Genomic DNA, 23,165 nt, shown 5'->3' on the forward strand with positions numbered 1-23,165 from the left:
GAAGGGGGCTTGGAGAGGGGGTTGGAGAGGAAGATTGGGGTGGAGAGAGTTAGGAAGGAAAGACAGGTGAGGGTGCAGAGAGGATTGTGGGGGATGGAGAAGAGGGATATGGAGACAGGTTGGAGAGGGAGATTGGGGGCTGGAGATAGTGGATGGGAAAGAGTGAGTTGGAGGATGGAGAGAGGGGAGAAGATGTGGGGGGACGTGTGGGGGTGGAGAGGGTAATTGGTGGAGAGGAGGAGGATGGGAGGAGAGGGGATGGAGGTGGAGAGAGTGGGGAGGGGGCATGTGGACATTACTGGAGAATAATCTTACCTGAACCGGCAGAGTATAATCATGGCAATGACCAGGGAAACCAGGGAGGTGCTGTAACCAACCGTGTAGAGGGCTTTGACCGAGACGTAGTACATCTCCTGCAGGAGGGAATGATGTTTACATGTTTACACCTTGTGCCAAATTCTTACTTGCTGCAGCGAATATGTAATCAAAAACGACACCAATAAACAAAATGAATTAAATTAATCAATACAATAAGAGCTCTGAAGGTTGTCATGGCCGAAGGGTGGTCATGGGGACGCGCTCCCACTGCTACACAAATGCTCTTCGTGGCGTGTTACTCACACAGCCTCGGACAACCAAGCCCAACCCCTGGCCTTCACGCGTGGGGCCTAGTTCTTATGCACAGCGGAGGTGTTCTCACTGACAGGAGAAGGAGGGCCACTGGCGCCTTGAAACCAGTTGCTCCAGGCAGATGGGCCTCGCTAACCACAGATGGCAACTCATCTAGGAGAGGGAAATCTCCAATTCCAAACCCCCCGCTGCCTTGTGACTAAACCCACTCACGGGAAAGGCTGTGGGAGTAAACCCCAGGGAAAAATCCGGAGGCGGCTGCCTGCTATACCCAGCACCAGCCCGCGAGCTCCTGCGATGATGCTGGCACCAAACGGTGTTGAATTTCCTTATTCCTTGTACCTCCCATTAGCACGAAGGGGGTGGGGGGGGGGGGGTGTTCCACTACATTGTCAACAGATGGATCTCCTTATCAACTCTATCCTGCTTGTGCCCCGGAGAGGCCACTCCAGCTTCGCTTTAGAGTGTCAGACAAACAAGGGAAGCAGCAGTTACTGGTTATAATCTAGGATCAGCCTCAATCGCCACAGTCAAACCAGAGGCGCAATACCCATGGTCGATCACGAACGTGACTTTATAATCGTGCAGACAGCCCTATTATGGAGTCAGGGCAGTCCATGATTAGGGTAACACCACAAGGTTAAGGAGCCTCTTAGTTGTTGAAAAGAAAATTATAGTCTTCAGGCTTTTGCACCTTCTGTCGGAAGGGAGCAGTGAGAAGTGGTTGTGAGCGGGGTGGCAGGGAACCCTCAGATAGGCGTCTGCAATGGATGGGAGGTCGAAGCCTGTGATGGGCCTGGCTGTGTTTGCTACCCCTGGGCACTAGAATTCCCAACCGGGCTGTGATGCAGCCAGTCGGTTTGTTTTCCACAGTCTACAGGAGCTAATTAGACAAGGAAAACCAGAGGTGTATGATCCATGGTGGGGGGGGGGGGGGGAAATCAGAAGTGAAGAGGGTGAGCAAATTTAAATTCCTGGGGGGGTCACGACCTCGGAGGACCTTTCCTGGACCCCGCGCCCAAATTTCATCGAAGAAAGCACATCAGTGCCTCCACATTCTCAGGAGTTTGCGGAGGTTCGGTATGATATTAAGAAAAAAGCTTGGCAAACTTCTACAGATGCGTAGTTCAAGTGTCCTGACCAGCCTAGTATGGCGGCACCAGCATCTCTGAGCAGGCAAAAAAAAAATTCTCCTCACCACTGGGAACATCGACATGGAATGATGCCGCCAGGGAACAGTAGCGATTATCAACGATCCACACCAGGATCCTCAGCCAGTCTCCCCTTGAAACCTAATGACCAATCAAAGGGAACCAGCCTCACTAAATGTCTAAAGGACATAAAGTGTCGGATGGCTCAAACTTCTGACAGCAAATTTGAGGTCATCCTATTTGGTCCCCCTAATTCTACCAACAATTATCTCCAATTGTCTTGATAACTTAATCTCCCCTCATTAAACCTCAGGTAAAACACAGGATTCTGTTGACACCGTGGTTAAGTGAGAAAAAAACAAACAAATGCTGGAGAAACTCAACAGGTCAAACAGTGCCTTTATGTAGCAAAGGTGAGGAAACATTAGCAACGTTTCGGGCCTGAGCCCTTCATCAAGGTGTGGGGGAACACAAGAGATGGCCGAAAAAAAGGGGGACATCTCTCTTGTTCAGCCAGGCTCCTGACAGAAGCCAAGAAGAGGGACCCTATCACCCCTATTCTGACCTCCCTCCATTGGCTGCCAGTACGGCTCAGAATTGAGTTTAAAGTTCTCCTGTTTGTCTGTAAAGCCCTTAACGGGCTAGCCCCCTCTTACACGACAGATCTCCTAACTCCTTATTCCACTTCAAGACCCCTCAGGTCGGCTAACTTGGGGCTCTTGGCTGCTCCGCACTCAAAGAGTAAGCTCAGGGGAGATCGCACCTTCGCTACTGCAGGCCCCCAAACTGTGGAACAACATTCCTCAAATCGGCCCCGTACATCAGTTCTTTTAGATCTAGGTTGAAGGATCTATTCCCTAGTGTTTTGAGTCCTCCTCGTGCACCTGGTTGTTACAGTGTGTTCTAACCTTTCGTATTCAATTTATTCTGTACTGCACTTTGGTCAACGCAAGTTGTTTTAAATGTGCTCTATAGATAAAATAAACTGTTCTCACTGCTGCCATCAGGAAAGAGGTATTGGTGCCACAAGACTCGCACCACCAGATTCCGGAACAGCTGCTACCCCTCCACCATCAGATTCCTCAACAACAAACTCAATCAGAGACTCATTTAAGGACTCTTATTTGCACATTATTTATAATTGAGTATATTTTTCTGTATTGCACAGTCAGTCTGTTGACATTTCTCTCTTTTGTATATGTATCTTTTCATGAGTACAGATTTCTACTTATAAGTAGAAATTCTGCCTGATCCACAGGAAAAAGAATCTCACGGTTGTGTCATGTTATGTTTGTGCCCTGACACGGTTAGCGCAACGCCTTTTACAGCGCCAACAAGCGGGACTGGCCTTTGAATCCCGTGCGGTCTGTAAGGAGTTTGTACACTCTCCCCGTGACTGCATGGGTTTTCCCCAGTGGTTTCCTCCCACCGTTAAAAATGTACAGGTTAATTGGGTGTAAATTGACTCATGGGTCAAATTGGCCTGTCACCGTGCTGTATGTCTAAATGCACAATAAATAAATAAATCTGAACTTTGACAGAGGAGTTTTCTCCTAACCATAATTCCAATCGTGTCAGACAGTAAAACATCAAAGCTTCATGTACACCGCCAGACTGGGCAGGAGGCTGGGGGGGCTATAGAGGATATGGGGGTGGTGGAAGCAGCAGTATTGGAGAGGGTGGTGAAATCTATGGACACTCAATATCCCTTCTGGTTCTCTTTCTCTCCCTTGGTAGGACCACTGGACTAGTAGCCCCCTCTTTTTGTGTCTTTACAGGGCAAACAAGTGTAAAGTTTTGGGGTCAAAGACCAGGAAACTGTTGGAATGGAGGAGTAGAATTTAGCCATTCAAGAACCTGTCATCCTTTGGTTAGCTCAACGCTGTTGCAGCGCCAGCAGTGCTGTCTGTAAGGAGTTTGCACGTTCTCCTTGTGTCTGTGTGGCTTTCTTCAGGGTGCTCTGGTTTCCTCCCACCGTTCAAAATGCACCGGCTTGCAGGTCAATTGGGTGTAATTGGACAGCACGGGCTCGAGGGCCAAAAGGGTCTGCTTCTGTGCTGTATTGAATTGACTTGGCCTGCATTGAGCCCTTCCGATCTTGATCAGGGCTGTATGGGGTAGGTTGAGGAGTTAGAACCTTCGAGGCCATCCGAGGGTGGTTGGGACATGGAGCGCTCTGCTAAGGGGGTGCTGGGGGGAGAGCGATTTTCACAACAAGCAAGAAGATCAGGTGAATCACTAAACTATCGAAGGCCATAAAAGATAGGAGCAGAATTAGGCCATTCAGCCCATCGAGTCTGCTCCACCATTCGAATCACGGCTGATGGATTTTCCCTTTCAACCTCGTTCTCCAGCCTTAGAACATAGAACATTACAGCACAGTACAGACCCTTCAGCCCTCGATGTGGTGCCAATCTATATATTCCCACCAAAAAAACCCTGCTAAACCTCCTTTAGCCCACCCTACCCCCACCTCCAGTTTGAAGTCCATACGGAATATTTTGGAGGATCAAGAACTTAACCCTCTATTTGATTTCCATCCATGTGCCTGTCTCTTAAATGCCCCTAATGTTCCAGCCTCCACCACCATCCCTGGCAAGGCATTCCAGGCACCCACAACTCTCTGTCTAATAAACCTACCTCTGATATCTCCCCCAAACTTCCCTCCCTTCACATTGTACACATGTCCTCTGGTGTTTGCTACTCCTTCCCTGGGAAACAGAGACTGGCCATCCATCCTATCTATGCCTCTCAGAATCCTGTCGACCTCTATCAAGTCTCTTCTCATCCTTCTTTGCTCCAAAGAGAAAAGTCCCAGCTCTGCCAACCTTGCCTCACAAGACTTATTTTCCAATCCAGGGAACATCCAAGTAAATCTCCTCTGCGCCCTCTCCACAGCTTCCATGTCCTTCCTGTAATGAGGTGACCAGAACTGAACACAATGCTCTAATTGTGGTCTCACCAGAGATTTGTAGAGTTGCAACATGACAACTTTTCGTTTGAACTAAATCCCCCAACTAATGAATCCCAGCAACCCGTAGGCCTTCTTCACGCCCCCCCCCCCTAATCTTTGACACCCTGACTAATCAAGAACAAATCAACCTCTACTTTAAATCTACCCAATGACATGGACTCCACTGTCTTCTGTGGAAACAAATTCCACATGTTCACCACCCTTAAGGTGAGGTAATTTCTCCTCACCTCTGTTCTAAAGGGAAGCTTTTGTTTGATTCTGAGGCTGCACCCTCTAGTGCCAGACTCTCCCATCACTGGAAAGATCAACTCCCAACCCATTCAATGTTTTGTAGGTTTCAAGGAGATCTCTCCCCCATGTCGCTGGGTCACAACACAGTGAGGCAGTGGTTCCAATTACCGGGAGTGTTGCCTCGTGGGACAGGGGCCGGGAGGAGATTGAAACCATCAGCACTTGGACAAGCACCGTCAAGAGGTGAACGGGATTACCTGGTCTTCGGGCTCGGTGATATTTTCGTCAACTCCACACGCATCGTAGTAATGGGGAATGGTTTCCGTCCACCCTTCGTAAGTACAGTTCCTGTAGATGATCCCTACAACTGAACACAGGAGGATGAAGATGAGAAGATGGAGCCAGGGATGTCTCGGCTCGGGGGGGGGGGGGGGGAGGGGTCACAGCGTTCTCCAGTGGGGTCGGTAAGCAGCCACATATCGAGGTCCATGTGAGGACTAATGATGTGGTCAGGGAGGGTGATGAGCTGCTGCAGAGTGAGTTCAGGGAGTTAGGGTGTGAAGTTCAAGGCCAGGACCTCCAGGGTGGTGATCTCAGGATTGGTAGCCGTGCCACGTGCTGGTGAGGGTAGAAATATGAGGATAGGGCAGATCAGCTCGTGGCTGAAGACCCTGTGTAGGAGGAAGGTTTCTGGCTCATTCTAATGAAGGTGGGACCTGTACCGACAGGATGGTTTGCATCTGAATTGGAGGGGACGAAATCCTTGTGGGAAGGGGGGAAAAATTTAAACAGGGGAATGGGAATAAAAGTGCCAGGCAGAAAGTGGAATCTTTGTGGGAAAAGACGCTGCTCAATCTGTAGATGAAGACAGAAGTAGAAAGGATGAGCAAGGGTTGGAATAAGGTTCTGAGTGCGACCACGTCCTCGATGGAAGGAAAGGTTTAAAAGGGACCTGAGGGGCACTTTCTCCGCACCGATCCATGCAACGAGCTGCCAGAGGAAGTGGTAGAGACGGGGACAATCAGAACATGCAAAGGGTGGAAGGGAGGTGGGGAAGGTTGAGAGAGATATGGGCCAAATGCAGGAAAAAGGGACTACCTATGTGATGGTTCCGTAGGATGGAGAGGGAGGTCGTTTTGACAAGCAGGATGGTGCACATGAGGGGGTGGGCTTGAGTCAAGTGCTTGTAATTAGATCAGCCACTAGATGGCAGAGCAGGGCTGGGATCCTGTTGCTGCTTCTCATCCACACTGGATGGATTCTGAGTGAGAAGAGGGCACACGGAGTTTAATGGTCGTTAAATTTAGATATACAGCATGGTAACAAGTCTGTGCCGCCCAATTTACACCCCATTAACCTACACCCCTGGTACATTTTTGAACAGTGGATGAAACCGGAGCTCCCGGGGAAAATCCACGCAGAGACACGGGTAAAACATACAAAATCCTTGTGGACTGCGCAGGATTCGAACCCTGATACCTGGTACTGTAAAGGCGTTCCACTGTCTGTGAGTTCTTCCAACACAAAGCCAAAGAGGAGTCCAATGTCAACGATCAGCGTAGTGGTCAGTGTGATGCTATAACAGCATCTGTGACCGGGGTTCAAAAATGCCGCTGTCCGTGAGGAGTTTGTACCCACCATCCCCCCCCCCCCCCCCCCGATAAGCTGCGTGCATTCCTTCCTCTAACCCTATGAAAAACGTGCAGGTTCATTGGGAGTAATTGGGCGGCACAGCCTTGTGGGCCGGAAGGGCCTGTTATCGTGCTCTAAGTCCAAATTATATTTTTAAATTAGCAGGAGAGGTAGCAGGGGCAAGGTTTGTGACTTACAAGAGTCATGGAGTGGCATAGCATGGAACTGGCCCTTCGGCCCAACCCCTCGATACTGGCCAAGTTGGTCACAATTGCCCACAGAGTTTGAGCTTCTACTGTGTCATGTTACAGGTGGTGTGTTCCTACCGTTGTCACTATTCAGGAACTTGAAGAATCCAGGGCAGGTGACAGAAACAACATCTCCCAAGTTAGCATTGGGCCAGCAGGTGATGTTGTCCCACATCCCAGGGCAATCTGCGGAGAGAAGGAACAAGATGATACCATAAGCAGAAAAAAATACCTGGAGGATATCAGGAGACGAGTTGATCGGGTGAACGCCCCAAAGTATCAGTATCCAGAGGACATAGGTTTAAGGCAGTGGTTCTCAACCTTTTTTTTTCCCCACTCACATCCCACTTTAAGTAATCCCTATGCCATCAGTGCTTTGTGATTAGTCAGGGATTACTTAAGGTGGGATGTGGGTGGGAAGGGAAGGTTGAAAACCACTGTTTTAATCGTCCCTCATTGACTCGTTATGTGCATGGTTTCAGAACTCCAAAGGAAATGGGCCCAATGACAATTTTTCTCAAGCCAAATATTTCAGTCACAATTGGGTCCAGATCAGTGATTCTCAACCTTCCCTTCCCACCCACATCTCACCTTAAGCAATCCCTGACTGATCACAGCGCTGGAGAAACGATTAGTGTAGTTTGTACATTCTCCCCGTGTCTGCACGAGTTTCCTCCGGGGGCTCCAGTTTCCTCCCACCCTTCAAAATGTACCGAAGGTTTTAGGTTAATTGGGCAGCATGGGTTTGTGGGCTAAAATGGGCAGTTACTATGCTCTCAACTAAAACTCAACGGGTCACGCTGCATCCACAGGAAGTGAAACACTCTCCACTTCCTGTGGATGCTGCACGATCTGCTGAGATTCTTCAGCACGCTTGAGTATTGCAGAGGGAGGGGTGAGACAGCGGGCTGGCAGATGTTAGAATGGAACCAGGTGATGAAGCCAGGTTGGGAAGACTTCCAGAAGATGGGTGGAGTTCACTCCCCTGCCTGCAGCAATGGTGCTGAAGGGGGCATAGGGACAGCTTACAGTGCTAAGATGCCAGCATCTCGACCAGCTGTCACAAACCATATTGATGCAATGGCCAATACTGGGCTCCAGCTCCTCTACTTCATCAGGGCCTTGAAGAAATTCAGCATGTTACCTGCACCCCTGAACAGTGCCTACAGGGGCACCGTTGAGAGCATCCTGTCAGGGTTCATCACCGTGTGGGATGGAAACTGCTCTAACAAGGACCACAAGAAATTTCAGAGACTTGTGAATGTGGCTCAGACCATCACACACCCACTCCATCACACACCTCGCCCCCCCCTCTGTTACATACCTATTTCCATGTCACATGCCTCCTCCCCTCTCTCCCCGTCTCCTCCATCACACATCCCCCTTCCCTCCCTCCCTCCCCTCTGTCGCACACCCCACCCCTCCATCTCACACCCTCCCCTCTGTCTCACACCCCCCTCCCCTCCCCTCTGTCTCACACCTCCTTCCCCTCCATCACATATTCTCCTTCCCCTCTGTGGCACACCCACGTCACACACCCTCCCCACTCCTTTGCACACCCCCCCTCTGTTTCACACCCTCCCCTCCATCTCACATCTCCATCCACTCCCTCCCCTCTGTTGCACATCCCCCCCCTTTGTCATACCCCCCCCAATATAGACACAGAGAGTGGTGGGTGCCCGGAATGCATTGCTGGGGGGGTGGGGGGTGGTGGAGGCTGGTACAATAGGGACGTTCAAAAGACTCTTCCCCCCTTTTTCTTGCATCCAGGTGCCTAAGATGGATGCGACGGAGGGATGGGCTGGATTGCTCGTGGGGGAGGTTCACATACTTCCTAACATATCCTTGCTCCTTCCAGACCCATTGACGCTCCCACGTTGAGCCTCCTCTTCCATTGTTATTATCTGACAAGAATAAACACTCTGTCTCCTGCTTTACGGAAAGATGGAGTCGTTCTGAACTGCACACCAGCCAGGAGGTTAAGTACCCTCCCACACATTCCAATTTTCGCTCCCAATGGCAGTCTGCCAAGAAAGTCAAGGATGTGAAAGTGTCGACAAACGAATGTAAAAAAAAAGTCTAGTGCCTATTTATGCATTAAAATGAAATCAGCCTTTTAATCTTTTGAATATCAGACTTCATGCCTTTGTATTTCTGTGGAGATCTTTTAGTCAACTGTTCCAACACTACAAACGATGCGAGTGTGATGTTTAAGTACGCGCGGAAAGGATATTCACCAGGATGCTGTCTGAGATGGAGAACTAGTTGTAAGGAGAGACTGGGTACATTTTTAAAACGTAGACATACAGCATGGTAACAGGCCATTTCGGCCCACGGGCCTGTGTCACCCGATTTACACCCCATTAAACTACCGCAGTGTTTTGAATGGTGGGAGTAAACCAGAGTCCCTGGGGAAAACCCACACAGACACGGGTAGAGAGTACCAACTCCTTACAGACAGCATGAGTTTTGAACCCCGGCCCCGATCACTGATTCTAACCGTTATGCCAAATGTGCCGCTGGGTTTAGATGACAAAACATAGAACAATCCAGCCCAGGAACAGGCACTTCAATATCGGTGATGTCAACATAAATGACCTGCCTGGTCTATTCCCCTCCATTCCCTGACTGCACAGGCCCCCTGTCCTCCTGCCTCTTAAACATTGGTGCTGTTCCTGCTATCATGCCCTCCCCTGGCAGTATGTTTCAGTCACCCACCACATTGTGTATGAAAAATCTCCCCTCACAAGTGTTCTTTTGCCTTCCACCCCTCCCACCTCAAGGCTGTTCCCTCTGGTTTATGAAATACTTGGTTCGGCTGGGAGTCGGAGAAGGAGCTTGGAGAGAGTCGGGCGGTGAGTCAGAGGAGGAGGAGCTTGGTGAAAGTGAGACGGTGGGGGAGGAGCTTGGTGAAAGTGAGTCAGAGGGGGAGGAGCTTGGTGAAAGTGAGTCAGAGAAGGAGGAGCTTGGTGAAAGTGAGTCGGAGGAGGAGGAGCTTGGTGAAAGGGAGTCAGAGGGGGAGGAGCTTGGTGAAAGTGAGTCAGAGGAGGAGGAGCTTGGTGAAAGGGGGACAGAGGGGGAGGAGCTTGGTGAAAGTGAGTCGGAGGAGGAGGAGCTTGGTGAAAGTGAGTCCGAGGGGGAGGAGCTTGGTGAAAGTGAGTGAGAGGAGGAGGAGCTTGGTGAAAGTGAGTCCGAGGGGGAGGAGCTTGGTGAAAGTGAGTCAGAGGAGGAGGAGCTTGGTGAAAGTGAGTCAGAGGAGGAGGAGCTTGGTGAAAGTGAGTCAGAGGGGGAGGAGCTTGCTGAAAGTGAGTCAGAGGAGGAGGAGCTTGGTGAAAGGGAGTCAGAGGGGGAGGAGCTTGGTGAAAGTGAGTCAGAGGAGGAGGAGCTTGGTGAAAGGGGGACAGAGGGGGAGGAGCTTGGTGAAAGTGAGTCGGAGGAGGAGGAGCTTGGTGAAAGTGAGTCCGAGGGGGAGGAGCTTGGTGAAAGTGAGTGAGAGGAGGAGGAGCTTGGTGAAAGTGAGTCCGAGGGGGAGGAGCTTGGTGAAAGTGAGTCAGAGGAGGAGGAGCTTGGTGAAAGTGAGTCAGAGGAGGAGGAGCTTGGTGAAAGTGAGTCAGAGGGGGAGGAGCTTGCTGAAAGTGAGTCAGAGGAGGAGGAGCTTGGTGAAAGTGAGTCAGAGGAGGAGGAGCTTGGTGATAGTGAGTCAGAGGGGGAGGAGCTTGGTGAAAGTGAGTCGGAAGGGGAGGAGCTTGGTGAAAGTGAGTCGGAGGAGGAGGAGCTTGGTGAAAGGGAGTCGGAGGAGGAGGAGCTTGGTGAAAGTGAGTCGGAGGAGGAGGAGCTTGGTGAAAGTGAGTCCGAGGGGGAGGAGCTTGGTGAAAGTGAGTGAGAGGAGGAGGAGCTTGGTGAAAGTGAGTCCGATGGGGAGGAGCTTGGTGATAGTGAGTCAGAGGAGGATGAGCTTGGTGAAAGTGAGCCCGAGGAGGAGGAGCTTGGTGAAAGTGAGTCAGAGGGGGAGGAGCTTGGTGAAAGTGAGTCAGAGGAGGAGGAGCATGGTGAAAGTGAGTCGGAGGAGGAGGAGCTTGGTGAAAGTGAGTCAGAAGGGGAGGAGCTTGGTGAAAGTGAGTGAGAGGAGGAGGAGCTTGGTGAATGTGAGTCAGAGGGGGAGGAGCTTGGTGAAAGTGAGTCAGAGGAGGAGGAGCTTGGTGAAAGTGAGTCGGTGGGGGAGGAGCTTGGTGAAAGTGAGTCAGAGGGGGAGGAGCTTGGTGAAAGTGAGTCAGAGGAGGAGGAGCTTGGTGAAAGTGAGTCAGAGGAGGAGGAGCTTGGTGAAAGTGAGTCAGAGGAGGAGGAGCTTGGTGAAAGTGAGTCAGAGGAGGAGGAGCTTGGTGAAAGTGAGTCAGAGGAGGAGGAGCTTGGTGAAAGTGAGTCGGAGGAGGAGGAGTTTGGTGAAAGTGTCAGAGGGGGAGGAGCTTGGTGAAAGTGAGTCAGAGTGGGAGGAGCTTGGTGAAAGTGAGTCAAAGGGGGAGAAGCTTGGTGAAAGTGAGTCGGAGGAGGAGGAGCTTGGTGAAAGTGAGTCAAAGGGGGAGGAGCTTGGTGAAAGTGAGTCGGAGGAGGAGGAGCTTGGTGAAAGTGAGTCAGAGGAGGAGGATCTTGGTGAAAGTGAGTCAGAGGGGGAGGAGCTTGGTGAAAGTGAGTCAGAGGAGGAGGAGCTTGGTGAAAGTGAGTCAGAGGAGGAGGAGCTTGGTGAAAGTGAGTCAGAGGGGGAGGAGCTTGGTGAAAGTGACTCGGAAGGGGAGGAGCTTGGTGAAAGTGAGTCGGAGGAGGAGGAGCTTGGTGAAAGTGAGTCAGAGGGGAGGAGCTTGGTGAAAGTGAGTCGGAGGTTGAGGAGCTTGGTGAAAGTGAGTCGGAGGAGGAAGAGCTTGGTGAAAGTGAGTAGAAGTGGAGGAGCTTGGTGAAAGTGAGTCAGAGGAGGAGGAGCTTGGTGAAAGTGAGTCAGAGGAGGAGGAGCTTGCTGAAAGTGAGTCAGAGGAGGAGGAGCTTGGTGAAAGTGAGTCGGAGGGGGAGGAGCTTGGTGAAAGGGAGTCTGAGGAGGAGGAGGAGCTTGGTGAAAGTGAGTCAGAGGAGGAGGAGCTTGGTGAAAGTGAGTCGGAGGAGGAGGAGCTTGCTGAAAGTGAGTCAGAGGAGGAGGAGCTTTGTGAAAGTGAGTCGGAGGAGGAGGAGCTTGGTGAAAGTGAGTCAGAGGGGGAGGAGCTTGGTGAAAGTGAGTCGGAGGAGGAGGAGCTTGGTGAAAGTGAGTCAGAGTGGGAGGAGCTTGATGAAAGTGAGTCGGAGGAGGAGGAGCTTGGTGAAAGTGAGTCGGAGGAGGAGGAGCTTGGTGAAAGTGAGTCAGAGGGGGAGGAGCTTGATGAAAGTGAGTCGGAGGAGGAGGAGTTTCGTGAAAGTGAGTCGGAGGAGGAGGAGCTTGGTGAAAGTGAGTCGGAGGAGGAGGAGCTTGGTGAAAGTGAGTCAAAGGGGGAGGAGCTTGGTGAAAGTGAGTCGGAGGAGGAGGAGCTTGGTGAAAGTGAGTCAAAGGGGGAGGAGCTTGGTGAAAGTGAGTCGGAGGAGGAGGAGCTTGGTGAAAGTGAGTCAGAGCAGGAGGATCTTGGTGAAAGTGAGTCAGAGGGGGAGGAGCTTGGTGAAAGTGAGTCAGAGGAGGAGGAGCTTGGTGAAAGTGAGTCAGAGGAGGAGGAGCTTGGTGAAAGTGAGTCAGAGGGGGAGGAGCTTGGTGAAAGTGACTCGGAAGGGGAGGAGCTTGGTGAAAGTGAGTCGGAGGAGGAGGAGCTTGGTGAAAGTGAGTCAGAGGGGAGGAGCTTGGTGAAAGTGAGTCGGAGGTTGAGGAGCTTGGTGAAAGTGAGTCGGAGGAGGAAGAGCTTGGTGAAAGTGAGTAGAAGTGGAGGAGCTTGGTGAAAGTGAGTCAGAGGAGGAGGAGCTTGGTGAAAGTGAGTCAGAGGAGGAGGAGCTTGCTGAAAGTGAGTCAGAGGAGGAGGAGCTTGGTGAAAGTGAGTCGGAGGGGGAGGAGCTTGGTGAAAGGGAGTCTGAGGAGGAGGAGGAGCTTGGTGAAAGTGAGTCAGAGGAGGAGGAGCTTGGTGAAAGTGAGTCGGAGGAGGAGGAGCTTGCTGAAAGTGAGTCAGAGGAGGAGGAGCTTTGTGAAAGTGAGTCGGAGGAGGAGGAGCTTGGTGAAAGTGAGTCAGAGGGGGAGGAGCTTGGTGAAAGTGAGTCGGAGGAGGAGGAGCTTGGTGAAAGTGAGTCAGAGTGGGAGGAGCTTGATGAAAGTGAGTCGGAGGAGGAGGAGCTTGGTGAAAGTGAGTCGGAGGAGGAGGAGCTGGGTGAAAGTGAGTCAGAGGGGGTGGAGCTTGATGAAAGTGAGTCGGAGGAGGAGGAGTTTCGTGAAAGTGAGTCGGAGGAGGAGGAGCTTCGCGAAAGTGAGTCGGAGGAGGAGGAGCTTGGTGAAAGTGAGTCAGAGGGGGAGGAGCTTGGTGAAAGTGGGTCAGAGGAGGAGGAGCTTGATGAAAGTGAGTCAGAGGGGGAGGAGCTTGCTGAAAGTGAGTGAGTGGAGGAGGAGCTTGCTGAAAGTGACTGGGTTAAATGGTCAAGGGGCCAACAAAAGGAGTGAAAGCAGAGGGAGCGGCCAGTGAGGAGTGGCTCAGTGAGTGAGTGGAGCAGTGAAGGAGTGAAACTTCCTGGCTTTGGCTTATCAGGCTTCGGCGAAAGCAGGCAAGGAGAAAAGGTAGGTTGAGTTATTTGCCTTCGTATTCAGAGTCATGCTAATAGGGTCAGATGTGGGAACAATGGGTGACCTCCACCCTCCCAAATGGCCACATCTCCACCAGGTGAACTGAGATGCAGTTACTAAGGGAGCGAATTAGGAATATGGAGTTGCAGATTGATGACCTGCGGCTTGTAGGGGAGAGTGAGGAGTTAATCGACTCAACTTTCAGGGTGATAAATACTCCAGAACCCGTGTCAGGTCAGTGGGAAACCGTCGGGGGGGGAAAGAAAAAAGTGAGAAAAACGGAGAGCATACCAGTGACTATCCCACTCAGCAACAGTTATGTTGTGTTGGATTCTGTTGAGGGAGATGACCGGACAGAAGATGGCCACAGGCACCAGGTCAATGGCAATGAGCCTGGCAGAGTGGTGCAAAAGAAAAGGAAAAGGAGAAATGCAGTAGTTATTCGGGACTCCATTGTCAGGGGTACAGACAGGAGGTTCTGTGAGCCAGATAAGTATACCCGCATGGTGTGTTGCCTCCCTGGTGCAAGGGTATGAGATATCACAAATTGGGTCCAAAATATTCTGAGAGGAGAGGGAGAGCAGCCTGATGTCTTGGTACATGTGGGTACAAACGACATTGACAAGAAAAGGGAGGTGGTAATGAAAAGGGATTACAGTGAGCTGGGACGAAAGCTGAAAGACAGGAACGCTAGGGTGGTGATCTCGGGATTACTACCTGTTCCAAATGCAGGTGATGAAAAGAATGTAAGGATAAGGAAAATGAACGTGTGGCTGAGGGGCTGGTGTACAAGGCAAGGATTTGGCTTCTTGGATCATTGGGATCTCTTTGGGGGAAGGCATGATCTTTACAAGGACAGGTTGCACCCAAATCCAAAAGGTGTCAACATTTTCGCAAGTATGTTTGGTACAACAGTGGAGCAAGGTTTAAACTAATTTGGCAGGGGTATGGGAACCAGAGTGATAGGGAAAAGGGTAGGGAAGATAAAGTAATGGCCAGGAAAAGTAATGTTGGGAGGAGAAAGAAAAAAATCAGATGGTGCAGTGAGTTTTCGGGTCAATGATGGTGTTAAGAAAATTACACAGAAAAATAGTGGGCAGAAAAATCAAAAGAAAAGGTTACAGACATCACTAGATATTAAAAGGACAAAAAGCATAAGGGCACATTATCTGAATGCCCACAGTATTAGAAATAAGGTTAGTGAACTTGAGGCGCAAATCGGTACCCATGCCTATGATTGGGTCGCCATCATGGAAACATGGCTACAAGGTGACCCTAAATGGGAATTAAACTTTCAAGGGTATCAGGTGGTGCAAAGAGATAGACAGGACGGTAAGGGAGGTGGAGTTGCACTCTTAATCAAAGATGAGCTCCAGGCAGTAGTGAGGGATGATACAAGATCTAAAGAGCATAATGTTGAGTCCATTTGGGTAGAAATAAAAAATAACAAAGGGGAAAAAAATATTGGTGGGTGTTATAACAATAGTTTAGTGCAATAGGAAATAAATAGAGAGATAAGTGAGGCATGTAATAATGATACGGCAGTCGTCATGGGGGACTTTAACTTCCACATAGATTGGGAAAATCAAGTTGGTCGTGGGAGTCTGGAAGAGGACTTCATAGAATGCATCTGCGATAGCTTTCTTGAGCAGCATGTTAAGGAACCCACAAGAGAAAATGCTCTCCTGGATCTCGTGTTGTGCAATGAGATAGGTAGAGTAAATGATGTAATAGTCAGAGACCATCTGGGAAATAGCGCTCATAGTACGATTGAATTTCTCATTCAGATGGAAGGGGAAAGAGTTAGATCTAAAACTAATATATTATGCTTCAACAGAGGTGACTACCATAGGATGAGGGAGGAATTGGGCAGAGTGGACTGGGAGCACAGGCTCATTGATGAAACAGTTGAAGAACAGTGGAAGATTTTCAAATAAATATTTTGTAATGCTCAACAAAAATATATTCCGGTCAGGAAAAAGGGCAGCAAGGGAGGGAAAAATCAACCGTGGTTAAAAAAGGAAATAAAGGAGAGAATAAAATTGAAGGCGCAGGTGTACAAAGCTGCAAAGAGCAGTGGGAAACTGGAAGATTGGGAAAACTTTAAGAGACAACAAGGGGTTACAAAGCGGGTAATAAGAAATGGGAAAAAGGATTATGAAAGTAAATTGGCACAAAATATAAGAACAGAAAGCAAAAAATTTTATAAAGATATAAAACAGAAGAGGGTGGCCAGCGTTAACATAAGATCCTTGAGAAAGGAAAACTGGAAGCACAAAATGAGGAAATGGCCGAGGCATTGAACAAATATTTTGTGTCAGTTTTCACGGTGGAAGACACGTCCAGCATGCCCAAGGATGCAAATGTTGGGGAGGGCCTTGATAAAATAGTTCTAACAAAGGAAGTAGTGATGGAGAAACTAATGGGACTAAAGCCAGACAAATCACCTGGTCCTGATGATATGCATCCAAGGGTTCTGAAGGAAATGGCAGAAGTTAGAGTTGATGCATTGGTGGTCATAGACAAAAATTCCTTGGATTCTGGGCAGGTCCCGGCAGACTGGAAGACAGCAAATGTCACGTCACTTTTTAAGAAGGGATATAGGCAGAAGACTGGAAATTATCGGCCAATTAGCTGAACATCTGTAGTTGGAAAAATGCTCGAAGCCGTCATTAAAGATGAAATAGTGAAACTTTTGGAACGTAAGGGTTCAATCAGGCAGACACAGCTTGGTTTTAGAAAGGGAAGATCTTGTTTGACAAACTTGTTAGGATTCTCTAAGGATATAATGGGTGCAGTGGATAGAGGGGAACAGGTTGATGTTGTATATTTGGATTTCCAGAAAGCGTTTGATAAGGTGCCGCACAAGACACTTCTCAGTAAGTAACAGGAAAGTGGAGTCCGGGGAAGTCTATTGGCCTGGATTGAACATTGGTTGTCTGACAGGAGGCAGAGAGTCGGGATAAATGGGAGTTTTTCAGGTTGGCAGAGAGTGGTAAGTGGGGTGCCACAGGGGTCAGTGTTAGGCCCACAACTGTTCATCATTTGCATTGATGACTTGGAGGAGGGGACAAAATGTGCTGGAGCCAAGTTTGCGGATGACACCAAATTGAGTGGAAGAGCAAATTGTAATGAGGATGTGGAGAGTCTGCAGAGGGATAGAGTTAAGCTGGATGAGTGGGCAAAGGTCTGGCAGATGGAGTACAATGTTAGTAAGTGTGAGGCTATCCACTTTGGCAAGAAAAATAAGAGAGCTGAATGTTATTTAAAGGGTGAAAAACTACAGCATGCTGTTGTGCAGAGGGACTTGGGAGGGCTTGTGCATGAATCGCAAAAAGTTAGGTTGCAGGTGCAGCAGGTTATTAAGAAGGCAAATGGAATGTTGGCCTTCATCGCTGGAGGAATTGAATTCAGGAGTAGGGAGGTCATGTTGCAACTGTATAAGGTACTGGTGAGACCGCACCTGGAGTACTGTGTCCAGTTCTGGTCTCCATATTTGAGGAAGGATATACTGGCTTTGGAGACGGTCCAGAGGAGGTTTACAAGGTTGATCCCTGGGATGAAGGGGTTGACTTATGATGAAAGGTTAAATCGTCTAGGATTGTATTCGCTCGAGTTCAGAAGAATGAGAGGAGATCTTATAGAAACATATAGGATTATGAAGGGTATGGATAGGATAGATGTAGGAAGGTTTTTTGAGCTGGCCGGGGAAACTAAAATGAGAGGACACAGTCTCAAGATTCGGGGGAGTAGATTTCAGACAGAGATGAGGAAAAATAGTTTTTCCCAGAGAGTAGTGAATGTTTGGAATTCTCTAACCAGGGAAGTGGTTGAGGCTGCCTCATTAAACATATTTAAAATTCGGTTAGATAAAAAATTTTTACATGATAGAGGAATTATGGGATATGGGGAGAAGGCAGGTAGATGGAGTTAGGTCATAAATTAGATCAGCTATGATCGTATTGAATGGTGGAGCAGGCTCGATGGGCCATTTTTGGCCTACTCCTGTTCCTACTTCCTATATTCCTATATTCCATACAGAATCCATAGAAAGGGGAACTGACATTTCGGGCTGGGCCCTTCACGAGATGCCACGTGACCCACTTAGTTTTTCCAGCACGTTTGAGTGCTGCACTCGACCCCAGCACCCCTCTATTCCTTTTGGTGAAAGGACTCTGTCTGCACCTCTCAATATTTTATGTTCTTCTCTCTGATGCCCCCAGAGAAAAATGCCTGATGTTCTTCTTCTATTTGATATCCCGAGCTCTAGCTTGTCCAGTTTAAACTCCACCTGTCATTTCTCCACCACATTCCTAACATCTCTATCCAGCCGTATCTTCACTGTCCACCTCCTCCAAGTTTATTTTTGTCATTTGCAAACTTACTAATCAGCCCACTGACATTTCTATCCAAATCATTTGCATATACCGTACATCTCAAGAAGGACACAGCTGGAGTTTTTCTCTTTAGAGTGATAAAGGACGAGAGGTGCACAAGATTACGAGGGGTTTCGATAGCCAGCACCTTTTACCTGAGGCGAGAGTAGCAAACACCAGTTTAAGGTGAATGGAGGAAAATTTAGGGGAGCTGTCAAAGGTTTTAACTCAGAGACTGATGGGTGCCTGGAATGCATTGCTGGGAGTGGTGGTGGAGGCTGGTACAATAGGGACATTCAAAAGACTCTTTGATAGCCAGAGAGATGTATGGAAACAAGAGAATGATGGGTGTGAGGGAGGGAAGGGTTAGATTGTTGTGGAGTAGGATTACAAAGGTTGGCACAGAATCATGGGCTGAAGGGCCTGTACTGTGCTGGAACGTTCTATGCTCCATGTTCTATTGTCTATGTTCTATGTTCTTGGTTTATAGACCTCATGTTGGCGGAACTCCCCTCCACTCAGCTTCCATGGCCATGCCATTTTGTAATCCAGGCTACCAAGTCACCTGGGTCAGATTCGATTCCGGCTGGAACTTATTCACTGTAAACATTCTAGAATCCCAGAATCATCTTCCCTATATTGCGGAATACCCTATCAATCTTCGACAGGTATGCTAAAGAAGACATATTGGCTGGTTCCATCATAGCCTGGTTTGGTAACTCAAGTGCTCAGGAAAGCAGGAGGCCGCATAAAACGGTAAACACAGCCAGGTCCATCACAGGCTCCGACCTCCCATCCACCATCGACATCTGCCTCAAGAAGGCAGCCAACATCATAAAGGACTCCCCCACTTCTTCAACAATCACCTTGGTCACAGCCTCTTTGTGGGTGACTTATTCTTCTGTATTAGCCCCTCAGTGAGCGCCCTTGTTCCAAAGTCCATCTGCACATTATCCTCTGCCTTACTCTCATTGGTCATCTTCGTCACCTTCTCAAAAAACTCAAAGCTTGAACGATACCACTTGCCCAGCACAAAGCCAAACTAACCACGAGGTCCATAGTATGGACTAACAAGTCCATACTTTTCCAAATCCCGTCCCTGAGAATCTTCTCCAGTGCTTTCCTGACCACTGATATAAGATCGCTGGTCGATAGCTAGCTGGATTAAGATGATTGCTCTTCCGTTAGAAGGGATGAACACTGGATTATTCATCAGGCTTCTGGCACCTTATCTGTGGTTGTAGGGATTGGAAACATCTCAATCGAAACACGTGCAGTCTTGCCGTTTTCAAAAACCTGGGTTAGATTCCATTCCAGCTGGGACTTATTCACTGTAAACATCCTAGAATCCCAGAATCATCTTCGTTATATTGCGGAATACCCTATCAATCTTCGACAGGTATGCTAAAGAAGACATATTGACTGGTTCCATCATAGCCTGGTTTGGTAACTCAAGTGCTCAGGAAAGCAGGAGGCCGCATAAAACGGTAAACACAGCCAGGTCCATCACAGGCTCCGACCTCCCATCCACCATCGACATCTGCCTCAAGAAGGCAGCCAACATCATAAAGGACTCCCCCACCTCTTCAACAATCACCTTGGTCACAGCCTCTTCTACCATCGGGCAGAAGGGACAGACACCTGAGGTTGAAGAACAGATTTCTTTTAACAGCCATCAGGCTGTTCAGTCTCTTCAAGCGACATGAATCTTCTCCTTAAACAAGGAGTAGCCAACCTTTTAATTTAGGCATAACAGCAGGGTAACATGCTGTGCCACCGAATTACCCCCCTGGTACAGCCTCGTGGGGCCGAAATGCTGTATGTCTACATTAAAAATCAAAAAGTAGGCCTCCCCTGCCTTAAACCATTCCAGGAAAGTCAGAACATCTGTGTGCACCACAGAAACATCACTTTCCTTTTACTAACTTCAACAGTGAATATTTATCTATTTACATTATTACCCTCTTTTTCTGATTTGGCACATTGTTCAATTTAGAATAACAACGTAGACAACGTAGAAACAGGCCCTTTGGCCCAACTTTCCCTCATCGACCAAAATGTCCCACCCACGCTGGTCCCACCTGCCTGCGTTTGCCCCATATCCCATTAAACTCGTTCCAACCATGGATCCGTCTAAATCAATTCTAAAACATTGGAATAGTTCCTGCCTCAACTACCTCCTCTGGCAGCCCATTCCATACACCTACCACCCTCTGTGTAAAAAAAAAAAAAAAAAAAAAAAAAAAAAGATACGCCTCAGGGTCCTGTTAAATTTTTCCACCCCCTCATTTCTCCTTAAACCTGTGTTCTCTGGTTACTGTTGCACCTGCTCTTGGCAAAAAGCTCACCTGATCTATTCCTCTCGTGTTTTTGTGTACCTCATCCTTTTGTGCTCCAAGGAATAAAGCCCCAGCCTGCTCAACTCCTCCCTGTAGCTCAGGCCCATGAATCCCGGCAGCACTGGTGAGATCCCATTTTAGATACTGTGTGCAGTTTTGGGCCCCCTATCTTAGAAAGGATGTGATGTTGTTGGAGGGGGTGCAGAGGAGATTTACTAGGTTGATTCCTGGAATGCAGAGGCCAATGTATGGGGAACATTTGACAGCTCTTGGGTTGTATTCGCTGGAGTAGAGGAGAATGAGGGGTATCTCATAGAGACATTTTGAATATTGAAAGATTTTGACAGAGTGAATGCAGATAAAATGTTTCCCTTGGTGGGTGAATCGAGGACAAGGAGTCATAGACTTAAAATTAGAAGTTATCCAATTAAAACAGAGAGGAGGAAAAACTTCTTTAGTCAGAGGGTCGTGGATCTGTGGAACTCACTGCTGCACAAAGCAGTGGATGCCAGATCACTGGGAGAATTTAAATAGAAAATTGAGAAGTATCTAATTGGTAGGGGTATCAAGGAAAAGGCTGGAAATTGGAACTAGATGTGAGCATAGCTCAGCTTAGTGTAGAGTCACGGAACAGACTCAATGGGCCTAGTGGCCTGCTTCTGTTCCTTTATCTTGAGAACATCCCCGTAAATCTTCTCTGCGCTCCCTCCAGCTTGACGTCTTTCCTGCAGCACGGTGACCAAAGCTGAATGCAACACTCCAAAGGGGGCCTCACCAATGTCTTACACAACTGCATTGTGACCTCCCAATCAAGGCCAATGTGTCGAAAGCCTTTTCGGCCCCAGTATCCACCATGATCCCACTTTCAAGGTACTCCCAGATTGCTACCATCGGGGAAAAGGTGCAGGAGCCTGAAGACGAACACTCAGCGGCGGAGGGACAGCTTTTTCCGCGCTGCCATCAGATTCCTGAATGATCAATGAACCAAAGACTCTGCCTGACTTTTTGTGCACAATTATTTTTAAAGTAATGTTGCAAGATGGTTATAATATGAATGTTTGCCCTGTGATCCTGCCGCAAAACACTGAATTTCACGTCAAGAAATCCTGATTCCAATTCTGATTTTTCTGCTCTATTACACTCCCCAGATCCCCACCATTCAGCATGTGGGCCCTACCAATGTTTGACCTCCCAAAATAGAACATCAAACATTTCTCTGCCCACCTGCCCACCGATCAAGATCCTGCTGCAACCGTCTTTATTATCTACAATCCCAGACCCTCAAGTGTCATCCACAAACTTGCTCATCATACCATGTATGTTTTAATCCAAGTCGTTCATCTAGATCAGCCATTCTCAATGGAGGTCCTATTTCCTGCCCCCCCCTCCACCGCTCACCTCACTGAAGTAAAAGTCTTGCTTTCTGTTAACCTCACATGACATGAACATTTTAAATGTTTTTTTGTGTGTAGTGGGTAGTAGAGGAGTACAGAAGAAACCAAAACGACTGCTTCACAGGGAAGGGTGCTCATTATCTTTGAGCAAAGTCCTCAACGGGCAGTGGGGGGTGGGGCGGGGGCCTTAGCTGGAAAAAAATTGAGAATCGCTGTTAGTTTTGTGGGGGGCGTGGAACGAGCTGCCAGCTGAGGTGGTGAATGTGGGCTCAGTCTTCACATTTAAGAGGAATTTGGACAGGCATATGGATGGGAGGGGTCTGGAGGGCTGTGGACTAGCTGCAGGTCAGTGGGACGAGGCAGGAAAAAAATGGTTCGGCACAGACTAGAAGGGCTGAAGGGGCCTGTTTCTGTGCTATAATGTTGGTGACAAATAGCAATGGGCCCAGCAATGAACTCGGTGACACATCGCAGGTGTGAAAAAGCAACCTTCAACCATTACCCCTGCTGTCTTCCACCAACCCAATTTTGCATCCATTCCGCTATCTCGCTTCGGATCCCGTGTGATCTAAACCTTCTAAAGCAGTCTACTGTATGGTCTGTTGAAAATATCCTGTTGTACATGGTGTATCGTACTTACCTGTGTTCTGCAGCATTTTGATGCATTGTATTTATATATATGGCAATTAACACATTACTCATGGCCAATTACAGGTGAAGAAGGTTCAGTTGCTTGATATTCTGGATGAGGCTGTAAATTGGATCAGACATTGGCTTTGTTGGAGAAGTAGGGGAATGCCTGTCAGGCTTGGAGGCCTGCGGGCAGTGGTGTGTCTCAAGGACCAGTGCTGGGATCGTCGCTGTTTGTCAGCTATATGAACAATCTAGATGATAATGTGCTAAATTGGATCAGGACATTTGCTGATGGCACTAAGATTGGAGGAGTCCCTGGACAGCGAGGAAGGCTTTCAAAACTTGCAGAGGGATCTGGGGGAAAAAAAATTGGCTACAAAATGGCAGATAGAATTTGATGACGACAAGGGTGAGGTGTTGCATTTTGGAAGGACTGTGCCAGTAACTAGATACGTTTTTGGGAGATAAATTGGGAAAGGTTTGTTCGAGTAGGTTATATACAAACACTTCAAAACAGATCTTATTTGAAATACTGGAGCTCTGCTAATACTAGACATGTCAGGTCCAACAGCTTTTGCAAGAGCTTTAGAGCAGGCTCAAGAGACTTCACTGATGGACTGTCGTTTACAAAAAGGCAACAGATGAAAGATCTTGTTGGAGCCGCAGATTGTCTGGAGATGTTCTAAGAGGGTCATGTGGTTTTGCAAGCAGAGAGAGTCAAACAGGCTTTCTCTCAGAGAGAGAGATACACACAGAGATCAGTTCTGCAGTGTTACAATCAGTAACGGCAG

General features: G+C 48.6%; 1 protein-coding gene across 1 annotated transcript in view; it reads right to left on the reverse strand.

Moving 5' to 3' along the window:
• LOC138751930 (pituitary adenylate cyclase-activating polypeptide type I receptor-like) overlaps positions 1-7,042 on the reverse strand; it is an 88,519-nt gene extending 81,477 nt beyond the window's left edge. The window contains exons 1-3 of the mRNA XM_069914920.1: positions 6,945-7,042; positions 5,244-5,353; positions 316-413 (exon numbers count right to left, since the gene is read on the reverse strand). Of these exons, the coding sequence (XP_069771021.1) occupies positions 316-413; positions 5,244-5,353; positions 6,945-7,041 (305 nt within the window). The 5' untranslated portion in view covers position 7,042. The remainder of the gene's footprint in view (positions 1-315; positions 414-5,243; positions 5,354-6,944) is intronic.
• Between the last annotated feature and the right edge of the window lie 16,123 nt (positions 7,043-23,165).

This window comes from Narcine bancroftii, chromosome 1, assembly GCF_036971445.1.
Source record: "Narcine bancroftii isolate sNarBan1 chromosome 1, sNarBan1.hap1, whole genome shotgun sequence".
Lineage (NCBI taxonomy): Eukaryota > Metazoa > Chordata > Chondrichthyes > Torpediniformes > Narcinidae > Narcine > Narcine bancroftii.